This window comes from Eutrigla gurnardus (assembly GCF_963514095.1).
Source record: "Eutrigla gurnardus genome assembly, chromosome: 5".
NCBI lineage: Eukaryota > Metazoa > Chordata > Actinopteri > Perciformes > Triglidae > Eutrigla > Eutrigla gurnardus.
In genome coordinates, this window is record NC_139919.1 from 31768773 (window position 1) to 31786939 (window position 18167).

Genomic DNA, 18167 nt, shown 5'->3' on the forward strand with positions numbered 1-18167 from the left:
CGTTTCTGGGATATAAATGAATGTTCCTGAACGTTTCTGGGATATAAAGTAACATTCCTGAAGGTTTCTGGGATATAAAGTAACGTTCCTGAATGTTTCTGGGATATAAATGAACGTTCCTGAACGTTTCTGGGATATAAAGTAATGTTACTGAACGTTTCTGGGATATAAAGTAATGTTACTGAACGTTTCACGGACGGACTTCCATCAACCATGAATCATCAGATGTAATCTGATTATAGCAGCTAGAAAACAGTTATTTTCCAGTTTAAACGTGTTTAAAGAACAGAAACCAAACTAGGAAAAAGCTCAAAGCAATAAACAGGAAGCTTGACTTCAACGTGAACCATGACTGAAATCTGACGTCTGCTCTCAGTAATAAACGCTGACAATGAAGTTCTGACTTCCTGTTTTATATTTGCAGACTTCACAAGATTCAACATTTCAACAGTTCATCACAATAAAGTTGCTTTCATTGCTGCGGATTCATGATTGTTTGAAAGTTGTTAAATGTAACATCTTCTACAGCCTCCCTGGAACGACAATTAAATATACTTTGGTTATTTGTGACTGAAGAAAAGGATTCTGGGAGAAACAAGCTTACACAGAGAGCCTGAACACAACAAAGCTCCAAGAGGGACAGTGAGGTGGATGAGGGACACCGAGTTGGACACTGAGTTGGACACAGGACACCGAGTTGGACGAGGGACACTGAGTTGGACCAGGGACACTGAGCTGGACGAGGGACACAGAGTTGGACCAGGGACAGTGAGCTTGACGAAGGACACCGAGTTGGACAAGGGACAGTGAGCTGGACGAGGGACACTGAGTTGGACCAGGGACACTGAGCTGCACGAGGGACACCAACTGTACGAGGAACACCAAGTTGGACACTGAGTTGGACGAGGGACACTGAGCTGGACACTGAGTTGGAAAAAAGGACACTGAGTTGGACACGGAGTTGGACTAGGGACACTGAGCTGGAAGAGGGACACTGAGCTGAACGAGGGACAGTGAGCTGGACGAGGGACACCGAGTTGGACCAGGGACACTGAGCTGCACGAGGGACACCAACTGTACGAGGAACACCAAGTTGGACACTGAGTTGGACGAGGGACACTGAGCTGGACACTGAGTTGGAAAAAAGGACACTGAGTTGGACACGGAGTTGGACTAGGGACACTGAGCTGGAAGAGGGACACTGAGCTGAACGAGGGACAGTGAGCTGGACGAGGGACACCGAGTTGGACGTGGGACACAGAGTTGGACGAGGGACACTGAGCTGGACGAGGGACACCGAGTTGGACGAGGCCCACTGAGCTGGACAGTGAGTTGGACGAGGGACACTGAGTTGGACGAGGGACAGTGAACTGGACGAGGGACACTGAGCTGAACGAGGGACACTGAGTTGGAAGAGGGACAGTGAGCTGGACGAGGGACACTGAGTTGGACGAGGGACAGTGAGCTGGACGAGGGACACCGAGCTGTACGAGGGACACCGAGTTGGACACTGAGTTGGACCAGGGACACTGAGCTGGACGAGGGACACAGAGTTGGACCAGGGACACCGAGCTGTACGAGGGACACCGAGTTGGACACTGAGCTGGACGAGGGACACAGAGTTGGACCAGGGACACTGAGCTGAACAAGGGACACTGAGTTGGACCATGGACAGTGAGCTGGACGAGGGACACTGAGTTGGACGAGGGACAGTGAGCTGGACGAGGGACACCGAGCTGGACGAGGGACACCGGATTGGACACTGAGTTGGACGAGGGACACTGAGCTGGACACTAAGTTGGACAAAGGACACTGAGTTGGACACTGAGTTGGACGAGGGACACCGAGCTGTACGAGGGACACCGAGTTGGACACTGAGTTGGACAAAGGACACTGAGTTGGACGAGGTACACTGAGCTGGACACTGAGTTGGACGAGAGACACTGAGTTTGACAAGGGACACTGAGTTGGACACTGAAGGTCTGTTTGTTCAGACTGAGAAGAAAACCTGCTGAGAGTCTTTGTTCAGCTGGAGCTCATCTGTCTTTCATGTGGACACAAAGACTCTCAGAGACACTGAGAATTGCCAAGTGAACCCAGGGACCCCATTCTGCTGCTGGTGTGGGCTGGAGGACTCTACTGGAGGACACGTCTGTCCACCAGAGGACATGTTTCTTACCTCGACTGCCAGGGAGCCCAGACTGTCCAGGAGGTTGTTGGTTGCCCTGGCAACCAGTTTGACGGCCTCTGGGTCGGACCTCAGGTCCCTCTGAGAGACAAAGAGACAAGTACAAATTATATTATATTCTAATTATTGATGCAATCATGTATAGATTATAGTGATGTCTGCAAAAATCTAAAACAGCAGGAAAGTAAAAATGTATGTTCATGTGAACAATAATCTGATCTCTTTGAGTGTATGTGATTTCTTTCATAGTTAACTTCATATTTACAACCAGATTTCACATTAAACAGCGTTAAATAAGACTTTTCTGTAAAACAGCGCCCCCGCTGGTCCATCAGTACCACTTCAGGTGGAGAGTGGTACTGCAGCCGGGAGACAGAAACCCACTAAATTACCATAAATCCAGATGAAGTTCTGTGAGAAGTTGATGAGGGAAAGCTGCTGAAAGCAGGAAGACCCCACAGTAAGTGTAGAAAGCTCTGGTTGAGGTGAAGTGGTGGTTCCTGAGAAACCCGGTAAAACCAGACCTCAACACGTGGTCTCTGGTGGATTATGTGTTAATGGATTACAGGAGACACTTGGACAGATTCAGAAAATATGCTGAATCTTTCAGAACGTGATAAAGTAACAGTTTCATTGGAGGAAACACTGAACTTGTTTTGTGGCGTAATATTGGATATAAGTTCTATTTTATGTATTTCTATGTAAACTCTCAGCTGATCCTCCTCTAACTACTGAAACTAGAAACCTTGAAGGATTGCTCTCGTTGCCGTGGAAACGTCCAGTTTCACTCAGCCAGTCGGCAGCTCGTAGATTTGTGAACACAAAAGAGACGACGCCTCGCTGACGGGCGGCGAAGCAACACACACACACACACACACACACACACACACACACACACACACACACACACACACACACACACACACACACACACACACACACACACACACACACACACACACACACACACACACACACCCGAGGCTACAAGAAGAGAGAGAGAGGGAGACGGGCTGGGACACGCCTCCTCCCACACACCTCACACACCTCACACACACACACACACACACACACACACCTCTCACTCACACACACACTCTCTCTCTCTCTCTCTCTCTCTCTCTCTCTCTCTCTCTCTCTCTCTCTCTCTCTCTCTCTCTCTCTCTCTCTCTCTCTCTCTCTCTCTCTCTCTCTCTCTCTCTCTCTCTCTCTCTCTCTCACACTCACACTCACACTCACACTCACACTCACACTCACACACACTCTCTCACACACACACACACACACACACACACACACACACACACACACACACACACACACACACACACACACACACACACACACACACACACACACACACACACACACACACACACACACCCACCCCTCAGAATGAATCCATAAGGTCTTTAGTTAAGAATATTGATTGATTGGAATGAATCATGTGACCCCTGATGTTGTTCAATCAAAAGAGCTCTGTGCTGTGTAATGTGACCAGAGGCCTTCCAGCAGGTGTCCTGTCACCTGGATGGGTCTCAGGAAGTCCAGGTTGTTCAGGAAGTGGTTCTCAGCATGGTTCAGCCAGACCGCCGGCGCCCGGCAGATCACTTCCTGGACCAGCATGGAGACCTGCTGGTCTGAGATCGTTACAAAGTCCTCCAGACTCTGCTTGCCCCCCTTCCTGGGACACATGTCCCTCAGGTGGACCCCGACACCTTTCAGGAGGACCTGAGACAGACACAGGTGAGGAGGTTCATTAGTATTAGAAGAGTAAAATGGCCTCATTTATATAGAGCTTTTATCCAAAGCGCTTTACATTAATGACTGTCATTCACCCATTCACTCACACATTCACACACCGACGGCGGAGTCAACCACGCAGGGCGACAGCCAGCTCGTCAGGAGCAATTAGGGTGAGGTGTCTTGCTCAGGGACACCAGGCACTCAGCTAGGAGGAGCCGGGGATCAAACTGGCAATCTTGCGGTTGCCAGCCAACCTGCTCTACCTCCTGAGCTAAACCCCCCAGAGTAATGGTTCAGTCCTCACCTTCCCCAGATTGACTAATGGTTCAGGCCCTGTCCACATGGAAAAGTTTTTTGCGGGTAAACGCACAAGTCTTGGCCGGCCGTCCACATGGATTTTTGGATGGTTTTTGCGGCCTGAAAACACACTTTTTTGAAACCAGCTCTCAGGGTGGAAAAGAAAAAGATGGCACCTCTCCATTTCGTGTTCATTTTCATGTAGACGGCAAAAACGAATACGATGACGTCATCGGCCCGCCCCTCGGCCAGGAAAAAAGTATTCCGGAAAAAAAGTTGCAGATTTGCTACTTTATTACGATGCTAACAAACAACCGCTAGCTAACTTTCCATGAATGTAGGCATTTATTTGTCTAATAAATCCATCCCAACGTGTGACAACGCCTCGTCAAGGTCCTTAGGGTGACGGCTGTTGGTGCTAATTGTTGGTTTTATTGATACGGGCCAAATTGTCATCTTATGGGTGTTTATTGATCGGGTGGAGATTAGCCGTAGCGTTCACTTGGTGCCAAAGTAATGGCAAACATCCGGTCACGCTCCGTCTCTTCTTCTGCGTTTTTGGTGTATTTTTGTAGCAGAAACAGCGCAGCATAAGGGCCTGGAATATGTACTACAGCGCGCCGAGTCATTTTCAGTGGATTCGTCTGGATGCAGATTTTCTTGAAACAACGCCAAGGAAAAGCGGAGAAAAAAAGTTCATTTTGCTACATGTGGACGGCCTCTCAGTCTTCACCTTCTCCAGGTTGACTAATGGTTCAGTCCTCACCTTCTCCAGGTTAAATAATGGTTCAGTCCTCACCTTCTCCAGGTTAAATAATGGTTCAATCCTCACCTTCTCCAGGTTGACGTCGGCGTCTCTGATGTGTTGGATGTCGTCTTCAGACAACGAGGCGTTCCGCAGCAGGAACGAGGACAAAGTCTCGTTGTCTCCCAGGAAGTGCTTCAACTTGAATCCTGAAAAAACAGAAAGAAGATCAAAATCAAAACCACCTGCCACCTCGCTACAGGCTACAGGTGAGACGTACAGGTGAGACAAACAGCTACAGGTGAGTCTGAGGGTACAGGATGGACAGAGGGATGTGGTGACCATATTTGGCATCCTGGGGGCGTGTTGTATGCAAATTAGCAGGTTTATCACTGTTGCAGTTGTGCATGTCTTCACTCGCCTGGAGACGAACTTTCCACTCAGGTGGAACAAACCTGCATCACCCTGACTGTTTACAGACAAAGTCCCCCAGACCCTCTTCTATGGATCTGAATAGGCAGCTGGAACCAGGACTAGGCCCAGGACCAGGACCAGGACCATCCCAAACTATTTATGTGATTTATTTACTGAAACCAATGATCTGATTAGTAATACTGGAGGACACAACGGGACGAACCCAGTAGAGTCCAGGACCCTGGACTCAGTAGAGTCCAGGACCTGAGGTGAACTAACACGGTTAGTGACAGGTCACATGTCTGACACCAGCAGCTCAGAGTGATGTGATTGGTCAAATGAGCTCCAACTGAGAACCACGTCTGATCCAATCACAGAGAATTTATTAGACTACAGACAGGTCTCTGAGGCCACTATATAGAACCCCTTTACAGGACCAAAACCAGGACTACAAGCAGGACTAGTACCAGGACTACAACCGGGACTGGGACTAGTACCAGGAATAACATGAGGACTAGCACCAGGACTACAAGCAGGACTAGAACCAGGACTAACACCAGATTTATTTATTAATATATATACATATACATGTGTATATATTAATAACTGTGTGTGTCTATGTATATATATACTGTATATACTGTGTATATATATTTATACACACACACACACACATATACTTATACATGTATATGAACTAAAGGTTTCGGAGTTAAATGAACCTGAAACCTTTGAATGAGGACAAACTGCAGCTGAATAAACTGTTTTCATCAGAGACGCGTCTGGACTCAGCGTGAAGACAGACGACACACTGACAGACCTGCTGAGTCTCTGGTCCTGGTCTCAGTCTCTGCTTCTGGACTGAGCCTCTGGTTCTGGTTTTAGTCTCTGGTTCTGACCTGAGTCTCTGGCCCTGGTCTGAGTCTCTGGCCCTGGTCTGAGTCTCTGGTTCTGACTTGAGTCACTGGTTGTGGTCTGAGTCTCTGGCCCTGGTCTGAGTCTCTGGTTCTGACCTGAGATCCCTCTGAGAAGGTTTTCCCAGGTGAACCTTCCGTGTCTGGTCCTGTCAGACGTTTCAGAGGGAATAAAGCTCCACAGAGAGCCAGCAGGTCTGAGCAGGTGGAGAAAAGAAACGCCCCCCACAGAGACACTAAACTCATAATTAACACACAAAAGGAGCAAATTCTTTTTGTTCAATGAGATGGAAAAATCTACCACCAAAAGGGGGACGACCCAAAACCTGCTGAGCTCTGAAACTGCTGCAGAAACGTTTAAATGTTCTGACTGAAAATTACTTTTTATATAAACAATAACAATTAAGACCAAAGTTAAAAACTTAAGTTAAATACTCTGTTTTTATTCGTAGGTGATGCTGATCCAATCAATGGACAGGGACAGAGTCCAGCAGAGAGACAGTGGACAGACTCCGGTATCAGTCACATTCATTCTAGGTTGAACTAGTCGGGAAGAAAGACTCATTCTGGGGGTTCAAACCTACAGACCAGTCTAGGGGGGTCTGACCTACAGACCAGTCTAGGGGGGTCTGACCTCCGGACCAGTCAAGGGGGGGTCTGACCTTCGGACCAGTCTAGGGGGACCAGTCTAGGGGGGTCTGACCTCCGGGCCAGTCTGGTGGGAGGGGGGGTCACATCTCCGCTAATACATCAGATTCCTTCCTCATTAAACAATATAAATAGTCAAACACACCCCAGGACCTTGAGAGCCCGGGGGGACCCTGATGGGGGGACCCTGATCTGGACTCTCACAACCCTCTAGTTCACAATCTGGTTTAGTCTAGTTTGTTCCAGTTTTCCAGAAGGAAACTGACGTTAAACTAATGTGTTCTGATTCTCACTAACTATGTAGCTGAACCTGATGAACCTGGTTCTGGTTCTGGTTCCTACCTGATCGGCTCTCCTGCAGCACCCGCAGAGCCTGAGCCAGCTCCTTAAATCCATCCAGGTTTTTATCGTTCTGACTGTACAGAAGAATCTTCTTAGCGTCCGAAAACAGACGGGAAATTCTGAAAACACAGAATCAGCAGTTTTATGTTGATATTACATTATTTTCTATGAAGGGCTTGATTATACATTTTAATCAGATTAATCTTGGGGTAGCTGTGGATTAATATTGATTAATCACCATTCATAAATATATACATATCTATATACACTATGGAGTTTATTTGTCTAAATTCCCATAAAAGGAAGGCTTTTCTAGTCGACTAGATTTTCAGAATAAAAGCCTCTAAAGCGTTCTCACATGGAGTCGTTGAAGTTGCCGACGACGCCCGGAGACTCGCCCGGCGTCGGACTCCTGAAGCAGGGGTTGTTGGCGTTGCAGAGGATCCCCTGGAGCCACGGCAGCGTGCCGGCCGACGGCATCGCCTTGTTGGGGAAATGACCTTCAAACACAAGAAACAGGAAGTGACTCTTTTAGCAAAGTAAAAGTCTGACAGAAACATCCTCCAGTCCAGCGCTACGTGAACATGTGATGGCATTTGTGACGATCCACGTGCCGCCTCTCAGAGGCCGTTTTATCTTCCTGCTGCGTTGGAACCGACGGTCCACTGGTACACCCGGACACCCTCGAGTAGATAACCTGGGAACGCTTTATTATCATCTGATTATCATCGGCAGCAGCATCAGCAGTGAGGCGAGGTGGAGGACGCCACTCGCCACGACCTTTACCCCCCCCATCGGCAGAGCCAAGACGCTGCTATCAGAGAACCTGAAGACGCTGCTATCAGAGAACCTTTAGGAACCTTTACGATGCCAACTGGCCTCTTTCAATCTCAGCAGATTAGATAACGGGTCAGTTCACCCTCTCACACACAGATGCTGATTAAAACCATAATCCAGCCGGACACTTTACCCATAGACTCACTCCTTCATCTATTCATCAGTTCATCTGACCCCTTTTGACCTTTATTACTTTTATGACTCAGTCAACTGAATCTCTTCTGCACTAAACTATGTGGTTTTCACTGTTTTATGATGAGAATATAATCTCTGCTGGACCAGCGGTGAGGAAGAGAGACCACCAGACCTTGGTCCGGTCTTAGTCTGTAACCAGTGTAATGTGGCATGAAAATATGGTAGATTCTAATGTAAGATCTAATGATAGCTAACCGTGTGAAGGATTTAAGGCTCTGAAGGTCTCTGACAGGACCACATGGAGACAGACTTGGTGGACTTGGTGGAGCTGCCTTATGAACATTGAAGCCTGAAGTGAACTTTTCTCTCTAAACTGACACGTTTCAACACGTCTCAACTCAAAGCTGCTGAATCACTTCACAAATATTCGACTGCAGCTTCAGAGAAACACAAGAGCAGCAGCTTCCTGCACTCCAACAGGGTCCAACGTGGTCTACCTTTGTCCTGGTCTCGGTCGGTCAGAGTCCTGAACCCTGAAAGGACCCAGAAGCCTAAGAGGACCTGATCTTTGTGTTTCCAGTCTGTCAGGTTTTGTTCCTCCAGTAAAAACATTGCCTGAAGCTACATTTAATTTATTAACACCATGAGGGTTCAACCAGCACCTAGGGTGACCAGATCCCAACAAACCAAATGTGGGACAAAGATTATGTTTGTGTGGGACAATGTGGGACACATTACCAATGCTGAGAGGGAGTCTAACATTTTGATATAATGTATATCTAACTGTTAAAAAATGGCGTGTGTGTGTTTTTGTCACTTTGGAGCTGAACTATTGGTGTTTTTAATTCTCTCAAACAAGTCTCTACAGAGGCAGGTGCAAGCACATCTGTAACTATGGACGCCGCTTTTGTGCGACCACAGGACATTTTTTTTGCAATCTCTGAGTCTGGAAACATGACCGGTGCTAGCTTATTACCACAGTCTTCTGATCTGTATGACTGAGAGTGCTGCACCTAGTGGTAAACGTTGGTTATTTCCGCTGATGTTACCTTATCTGTCTGGCAGCAGTCGTCTTTGGGTTTCAGCAGGAATACATCCATAGATCGGGTTTTCTCTTTCTGAGCCACACGTTTCTTGTGAGTGTCGCATATACTGTGTCGCTTGACATCGTATTCCCCGCCATGTGAAACAGAAAAATAACTCTGGCAAAGTTCGCAGAAAACGAACGTGTGCCCAGTTTGATTGACAGCATCAGCATCAAACAAACAGCCCCGTAATGACGGTAATGACAGCCTTCTCTGTTTTCTACGCAGCCATTGGATAAAAGCCAGACGTAAATAAAAAACTACAGCTGCCAATCAAATTGCGGGACATCATCTCAATATGCGGGACGCGGAAAATGTGATGAAAATGCTGTGCAGTCCCGCACAAAGCGGGACATCTGGTCACCCTACCAGCACCGCCAAGACCACCACCAGGTCTCAGCCCAGGGTTTCTATTGTCTCATTGTCTCCTGTCCTCCCATTGTCTCACCCTGAGAGACAACGGGAGGACAGGAGACAGTGAGACAATGTAAGTCAGTGAGACAGCGTGAGACAATGTGAGACAGTTACCAGAGGCTGTCTGCTGTCCCCTAGAGGTATAGATAGTAGCCCACATGAGTCCAGAGACCAGACCAGACTATGTGGAGGAACCAGAGACTGTCTGTGGTCCCCTAGAGGTATAGATAGTAGCCCACATGAGTCCAGAGACCAGACCAGACTATGTGGAGGAACCAGAGACTGTCTGTGGTCCCCCAGAGGTCTAGATAGTAGCTCACATTAGTCCAGAGACCAGACCAGACTATGTGGAGGAACCAGAGACTATCTGTGGTCCCCCAGAGGTCTAGATAGTAGCTCACATTAGTCCAGAGACCAGACCAGACTATGTGGAGGAACCAGAGACTGTCTGTGGTCCCCCAGATGTCTAGATAGTAGCCCACATGAGTCCAGAGACCAGATCAGACTATGTGGAGGAACCAGAGACTGTCTGTGGTCCAAACAACCAGGTCTCTGCTGTATTTATGTCTAGATGACCTTATTTGGAGTGTTGATGGAGCAGCTACAATGTTAAGGCTGAGTTATGCTTCCGCGTCGACCCCTTAAGTCCTTGCGGACCCCCCTTACGTCCAACGCAAGGGCCTGACGTGTGCCTCCCAAAAATCCTAGACGCGCGTCGAGGCGACGCAACACCAACGCAGCGGCATTGGCTGTGATTGGTCCGCTAACTACATCCGCTGGAGACCGCTATCCGGTTTCCACTCATAAACACCGCCATTTAAACGTTTAAAAGGCTACTCTTATTGTTTTCACCTTGTTTTATTGTTTGCACCTTGTCGCTTTTGCACAAAGAAATAAAACACCAAGTTCTGAAAAATGTGGATGTTTAAAGCCGGCAGGTAAACAAATAGGCTATAACGAGGCTTACGATGATATACGCCAAGAGTCTCGGTCGGTCGGTCAGTCTTTACAAAAAACATAGCGCCCTTTACCGGTGTGGCATTAAATTGCATTTCGACACGTAAACCCAACGCAGAACCATCACGGTCTCCAAGCAACTGCGTGGCCGTTGCGCGATCACTACGCGGAAGCATAATCAGGGCTTTAAGGTAGCCTAGCACCCATCAACCAGACTCCATTCAGAAAACCAGCGTTTTAACAGTAGTTATCTTGGGGTCTTGCAGACAGACCTAACAAAGCATGACTCAGCACTTTTTACTGATCACCATCATGATGGAGTTATTTCAGCATCCTTTTCATCTGGTTATTGATATTAAATCACAGATCAATACTTTATTCTGGTTCCTCCAGCTGTGATGAACCAGCTTATGTGGGTCTCTAGATCAAGTGAATCCAAGGTGAGGCTCTGCATCATTAAAGTGGACACTGAAGGACATTTCTGACAGAAATATAATCGAATAAAACATTTATGTTAAAATAAAACCTCAAACTATTTTTAAGCCATCAGTCTTTCACATGTTAAAACATAATGTTTGCTGGAAGTGAAACATCATCATTAGCCCTAAGGGGCCCCTGAGCAAGGCACTGGACCAGATACAGAATGTCAATAAAGTTTCTGAGACTCACACTCATGCTGTTCGTAGGGGGGATAGTTCAGCCGCACAGCGATGAGGATGAAGAAGATGAAGAGCGGCCAGATGATCTCCACCAGGAGCTGAAGCTGCAACCAGAGACAGGAAATCATTAAAACACACACACACACACACACACACACACACACACACACACACACACACACACACACACACACACACACACACACACACACACACACACACACACACAGGAGCTTCTTGTCTTTATTATTAGAAGTCATTAATAATGAATGACGAGTGATCGATCGATAAGACTCAACAACAGAAACAAGGACAGATTATAAATCAGCCATGATGCCTCAGCTCATATCAGGAGGCTGTGACCTTTGACCTCCTTTTAAATTGACGACTCATCAATCCTTTTTTCTCAGCTAATGAAGTTCCTGTCTTTAGCTTCCTGGTGGACGGAGACACCAGACTCCATTGACTTAAACAGTGATTTTAGCTCCCAGAACACAGTGCCTCCTTCGGTTGGTTAGTTAGTTAGATAGATGGTTTGGTGGTAAGTTAGTTAGTTGGTTGTCTAGTTATATGGTCAGTGAGTTAGATAATTAGTTGGTTGGTTAATTAGTTGTTGGTTAGTCAGTGAGATGGTTAGTAACTGATGGAGCCAGCAGTGGACCAGACTCTCCTGTGTTCTGAGATCTAAAAGCGGTGTTTCTGTCAGTGAAGTCTGCTGTGGTCGAGGACAGCAAATATCACTACTGTCCCTTTAAATGATCTAAAGATCCCCTATAAACTATCAGCACACATCTATTGATTAAAGGAGAAATGAATCAGCATGTTCTAATGATGAGAGCATCAGATAACACAGACAAAGAAGGAGGAGAAAGAGGAGGAGAAGGAGAAGAAAGAGGAGAAGACAAGGAAGAAGAAGAAGGAGAAGGAGAAGAAAGAGGAGAAGACAAGGAAGAAGAAGAAAGAGAAGAAGGAGAAGGAGAAGAAGGAGAAGAAGAAGAAGGAGAACGAGAAGAAGGAGGAGAAGAAGAAGGAGGAGGAGAAGGAGAAGAAGAAGGAGGAGGAGAAAGAGAAGAAGAAGGAGAAGAAGGAGAAGAAGAAGGAGAAGAAGGAGAAGAAGAAGAAGAAGAAGAAGGAGAACGAGAAGAAGGAGGAAAAGAAGAAGGAGGAGGAGGAGAAGGAGAAGAAGAAGGAGGAGGAGAAGGAGAAGAAGAAGGAGAAGGAGAAGGAGAAGAAGAAGGAGAGACTGACCGTCTGTCTGCGTCTGAAGGTGAAGTTCTTCCACAGCAGCAGACCCAGCTGTGTAGAGACAGACATGTCCTCGTCTCTCTGCTGCAACCGTCGATCTGCATGAAACACACTGGATGAGAGCCAGCACACAGCTCAAAGGTACCGGGGTCAAAGGTCACAGCTGATACTATACTCCACACGCACGCACGCACACACGCGCACACACACACACACACACGCACACACACACACACACACACACGCGCACACACACACACACACACACACACACACACACACACACACACACACACGCACACACACACAGATGTGCAGGCTGCTTTTCTGTCATCAGTGTGTGAGTGAGAGAGAGAGACAGAGATACATATACATCTCCACAATCTAATAGAATACAAATATGAAAAATAGATAAATGTAAACTGAGTTACATCAAATGAATATGAAACTGATTGATCATGTCTGACCCCCCCCCCCCCCCCCCCCTGCAGCTACTCATTCACAGTGGGCGGAGTCATTAACACACTCATGAAGATGATGATGAAATCAACCAAGTGATTATATATTGACCCCTTTTTAAAGTGTCTCTCTCTCTCACACACACACACACTGAACAACTGAACGTCTGAAAGTTCAAAGTACTCACTCAAACATTCAAACTCAAATTATTATTATTATTTCATTTCTACAGTTTCTTCATATTAAACTTTATTATTCTGACAGACGTCATGAAAGTTTTTGAAGTGTGTTAATAAAGTAATTGCTGCAGCGCCTCCAGTGGTCAACATGCAGCCTGCAGCTCCACATTCGTAAACATTTAAACGTTTCTTTAGTCCTTTAACGGAGAAACGCGTCATTTTCCTGATTTCTTCTGACGTCAGAGACTCTGAACTGCATGGAAACGTCACGTCTCGTGTCGGGACGCAAACACCCCGCGAGGCTTACTGTTGCAGACCCACAAGGGTCCACAAGGAGCCAAGTCCGCTACTTTCTCTGGAACTTCAGACCCCGAAGGGTCCACAAGTAGAAAGTCGCGAAACTCCACTGATGAGCACGTGACATCTCATCCAACCTCGACAGACTTTAAATAAAGTTACTCAAACAGTGAACGTCACCCACCGTGTTGTGTTCAGGGTCCTCCTCCGCTCTCCTCCGGCAGCATCTGCTGCTCCTCGAGCTGCGGCTGGAAACTCCAGTCAGACTCACCGGAGTCAATCGACGCGCATTGATCACGGCGCTTCCGCTTACACCCTTCAAAATAAAGCACGTGCACCAATTGATGATAGGGCTGATAAAACAACAGTAGTAGCATTATTGTTATAAGTAGTATGCGTAGTACAAATACTTGATAAAAGCTTGTTTAAGGTTGAAATACTGTTTTGTATTGAAACATTTATTTCCTTCTCGTCTCGTTGAACTCGACCTGAACTTCCGGTTTCAGTTAGCGGAAGTGGACGCGGTTGGAGAGGGTTACTGTCAGTCAATGGGCTCAATGTTTCACAATAAAGATCAAACAGCTGATGTTTCACACTAAAATAATTTTAATTTGATCAATTTGATCCGGGAACAAAATAGACTGGAGGTAAATATGACTTACTTCTAGTACTACTACCACTACTACAGCGAGTTCCACTGTTAATACTAGTACTAATACACCGACATCTCAGAATCAGAATCAGAAACAGATTTCTTACCAAGAAGGATTTTACACCAACGAGGAATTTGTCTTGGTGAATAAGGTGCATACATTGTACATACACATACAACAATAAACAAACAATGACTATAAAATATACAATATAAACAAATGATATAAACAAACAGGGACATAAAGTGCGGAATGATTGATAAATAAAGATGAAAGTGTTGTACAGGAATGTGCAAAAAAAAGAAGAGTACCAATAGTAAAGTAATAAAGTGGTGGGTATGAGTGCAAGTGCAAGCGTGCAGGAGTCAGGGTCAGTGGGGGTGGGGGACCCGGGACTTGTTGAGGACCCCCACTGTGGAAGGGAAGAAACTGTTCATGTAGCGGGAGGTTTTGGTCCTGATGGACTGCAGCCTCCTGCCAGAGGGAAGAGGGTCAAAAAGACTGACTGGGATGGGAGCGGTCGGCCACAATCCTACCTGCACGCCTCAGAGCCCTGGAGCTGTGCAGGTCCTGAAGGGATGGAAGATTGCTGCCAATCACCTTCTCAGCAGAGAGGATGATACGCTGCACTCTGCTCTTGCCCTTAGCAGTGGCAGCAGCGTACCAGGCGGTGATGGAGGAGGAGCGATGGACCCGATGATGGAGGTGTGGAAGTGCACCATCATCGTCTTTGGCAGGTTGAATTTCTTCAGCTCCCACAGGAAGAACATTCTCTGTTGAGCTTTGTTGGTGAGGGATCTGATGTGTAGGTCCTGGGTGATGATGGTGCCCAGGAAACGGCAGGACTCCAGAGAGTCGACTGGAGAGGCACACAGTGATGGTGGGGCTGGGTTCTTCCTGAAATCCACGGCTATCTCCACTGTCTCCACTGTCTACCCAAATTCGCCCAAGTGACCTGTTGGCTCTGTAGACGAACTGCAGTGGGTCCAGGAGTGGGTTAGTTAAGGATTTCAGGTGGGACAGCACAAGGCGTTCAAACGACTTCATGACCTCTGAGGTCAGGGCAACGGGTCTGTAGTCTTTCAGTCCTGTGGTCCTTGGCTTTTTGGGGACAGCTGGCCAGCGCAGCTCAGGGTGGATGAAGACACAGAGTCTGGTCCCGCTGCTTTGCAGAAAGACTTCTGGCTCTTAAAGAGCTTGTGGACGTCCCTCTCCTGCAGGAGTCATCACTGTGGTAGCGGGGGGAGGGGGGGCAGAGGTGTGAAGTGGAGAGGGCCCGGGTCCTGCTGAGCTGGGGTGGGCGGGTTGGTGAAATGAGAGAGGGTGTCTCGGGGGTGTCAGGACTGTCCCTTTGTCTCTCAAGCCACAGTCGAACTCGTTCAGTTAATTTGCAAGTCGCAGGTCGTTGACGGAGTGGGGGGTTTAGGTTTGTAGCTACTACTACTACTACCACTACTATTATTACGACTACAACTACTATTACAGCTACAACTAATACTTCTACTGAACACACGCACACACACACACACACACACACACACACACACACACACACACGTACACACTCAGTGTTCAGCCTGGTACAACAGCAAACAAAAGGACAAAAGCTCTCTGTCCTCTGCAGGCTGATCAGACCCACATCGCTGCTTTTCTCAGTCTCACAGCAACACCAGGACTCTGCAGGACTCTCTCGCATCATCCAGGACTCTCTAGGATCATCCAGGACTCTCGGGGACCCTCCAGGAACATGGACCCTAAGCGTCTCTCCTCAAGCTCTCAGCAGCAGGTTATTCTCAGGATAAAGGTAAATAAAGATGATTTTACTGGTTTTAATTGTGAAACATCGAACATCTCGTCTTGATAAAACTGGGAGCCGAAGATAGAAACACTGTATAGTTTCTCAGGATTAATGGATTCATATTTAATATAAAACATGACGACTTTATGAATAAAGATTGAATCACCATCACAACAACTCAACAATAACAATAAAACACTTAAATGTGGTGCCCAACCACCACATCCTCATGCTCAACGATGATAACATGAGCCGATCAGGGTTGGATGAGAGGAATTCTGATCAATAAAGCTCAATAAAGTACAGAACAATGAACATTAAAAGTAATCTACAGAAGTATTGTCAGAAAATATACAAAAAAACATAACACCGTGTGTGACTTCAGGATGTTTCAATAAATAAACTTGAAGATGTGTATATGTAAATGTGCGTGTTGCAATAAAAGAAAACATAAATAAAACTGTAAGTCAATAAAAGAAAACATAAATAAAACTGTAAGTAAATAAAAGAAAACATAAATAAAACTGTAAGTCAATAAAAGAAAACATAAATAAAACTGTAAGTAAATAAAAGAAAACATAAATAAAACTGTAAGTCAATAAAAGAAAACAAATAAAACTGTAAATATATAAATGAAAACATAAATCAAGGAAAACAAATAAAACTACTAATAAAAGCGTTATTAATTATTTGGGGTTTTTTCATCGAAGGGGAGGAAACAGCGCCACTCGCCGTTAACTTCAACTCAGTGGTTTTACCTGGAACTACATGTGCAGCTCCGTCAGTATAACGGTTTGTTGTTCAGCTTCTCCGCGTCTGCACGGGCGCTAACTGCGCATGCGCAATGAGATGAATGGCCGCTGCACCTGACGGCCCACCAGGAAGTGTGGCGGACAAATCCTCGGCCGTTAATCCCGCTCGGTACGGTAACGGTGGAGCTCCGACAGTGGCATGTTCAGCGGACCGGACCGCTCAGTCTGACCGTCGGGAACGCCTCCGCTCCGGGCTCGGCCTCCGGGATCGCGCCGCTGCGCAGTGAGTGCATGCAGGCAGAGTGCACGGAGCCGTCCGTCTCTTTCCACGCCTGTCGGGCTCCAGACGCCGCTGCTGCTGAGCTGAAGCTCCGTGAGGCTCCGTGAAGCTCCGGGCGCGTCCACCCTGACTGCAATGGGATGCTGCGGTAGCACGGAGGTAAGAACGGCGCGGTCCGGCCCGGCTTGGTCTCGCCCCCCCCCCCAATGCCCTTTAGCAGAGCGCCGGTCTGTGGCTGTTTTTCCACCGTGAACGGGAACCCGGTCCCGGGGAGCAGAGAGGGCCGACCTGGGATTACAGCCAGGACCTCTAATCCAATTAGCTCCTCCGGGGCCGGGACGGGTTACCGGGGCCTGTACCGGGACCGCCGCTGCTCTGTTCCGGTTCAACGTATATGATCTGATGAACTGATCGGGCTCCGGTCCTGCAGGCCGGGCTCCGGTCCCAGTGTGATCGTGTGTTTGTGTGTTTCAGAGGACAAAGAGAGAATGGAGACCGCTGGAGGACCGGAGCTGCACAGACCTGCCCTGGTTCCTGCTCTTCACCGTCTTCTGCGTCGGCATGGTAACCAGCCGCCTCGCGCCCCTCCATGTTTACATCATCGCTTATTGATCATGTCAACGGATTGATTTCTGAGCTACCAGTAAATTGGTGTTCCTGTAGTGGAGCCAGCCATCACACTTCCTGTATCCATTATGAGGGGCCCAGGGCCCGCCATTATGAGGGGCCCAGGGCCCGTCATTATGAGGGGGCCATGGTCATCATTGTGAGGGGCCCAGGGCCTCATTATGAGGGGCCCAGGGCCCTTCATTGAGGGGCCCAGGGCCCGTCATTATGAGGGGGCCATGGTCGTCATTATGAAGGGCCCAGGGCGCCTCATCATGAGGGGCCCAGGGCCTCATTATGAGGGGCCCAGGGCCATGGTCCTCATTATGAGGGGCCCAGGGCCTGTCATTATGAGGGGCCCAGGGCCCTTCATTGAGGGGCCCAGGGCCCGTCATTATGAGGGGGCCATGGTCATCATTATGAGGGGGCCATGGTCGTCATTATGAGGGGCCCAGGGCCCTTCATTATGAGGAGCCCAGGGACTGTCATTATGAGGGGCCCAGGGCCATGGTCCTCA

The 18167-nt window shown here is 47.6% G+C and overlaps 2 protein-coding genes across 8 annotated transcripts in view; one reads left to right on the forward strand and one right to left on the reverse strand.

The window, feature by feature from the left end:
• The window catches only part of abca1b (ATP-binding cassette, sub-family A (ABC1), member 1B), a 57429-nt gene extending 43528 nt beyond the window's left edge, over window positions 1–13901 (reverse strand). The window contains exons 1-8 of the mRNA XM_084009841.1: window positions 13746–13901; window positions 12630–12724; window positions 11392–11485; window positions 7653–7794; window positions 7295–7413; window positions 5064–5185; window positions 3716–3919; window positions 2180–2269 (exon numbers count right to left, since the gene is read on the reverse strand). Coding sequence (XP_083865967.1) covers window positions 2180–2269; window positions 3716–3919; window positions 5064–5185; window positions 7295–7413; window positions 7653–7794; window positions 11392–11485; window positions 12630–12695 — 837 coding nt within the window. The 5' untranslated portion in view covers window positions 12696–12724; window positions 13746–13901. The remainder of the gene's footprint in view (window positions 1–2179; window positions 2270–3715; window positions 3920–5063; window positions 5186–7294; window positions 7414–7652; window positions 7795–11391; window positions 11486–12629; window positions 12725–13745) is intronic.
• A 1988-nt stretch (window positions 13902–15889) lies between these two features.
• slc44a1b (solute carrier family 44 member 1b) overlaps window positions 15890–18167 on the forward strand; it is a 24327-nt gene continuing 22049 nt past the window's right edge. For 6 of the 7 annotated variants that reach the window (XR_014597182.1, XR_014597183.1, XR_014597184.1 and 3 more), the window contains exons 1-2: window positions 15890–16018; window positions 17519–17608. Coding sequence is in view for 2 of the 7 variants with exons in the window: in XM_084009866.1 (XP_083865992.1) it covers window positions 15962–16018; window positions 17519–17608 (147 nt within the window). In the remaining 5 variants the exon portion in view is untranslated. Of the gene's footprint in view, window positions 16019–16886; window positions 17204–17518; window positions 17609–18167 lie in introns of those variants that run through there. The other variant, XM_084009867.1, reaches the window with a different exon arrangement.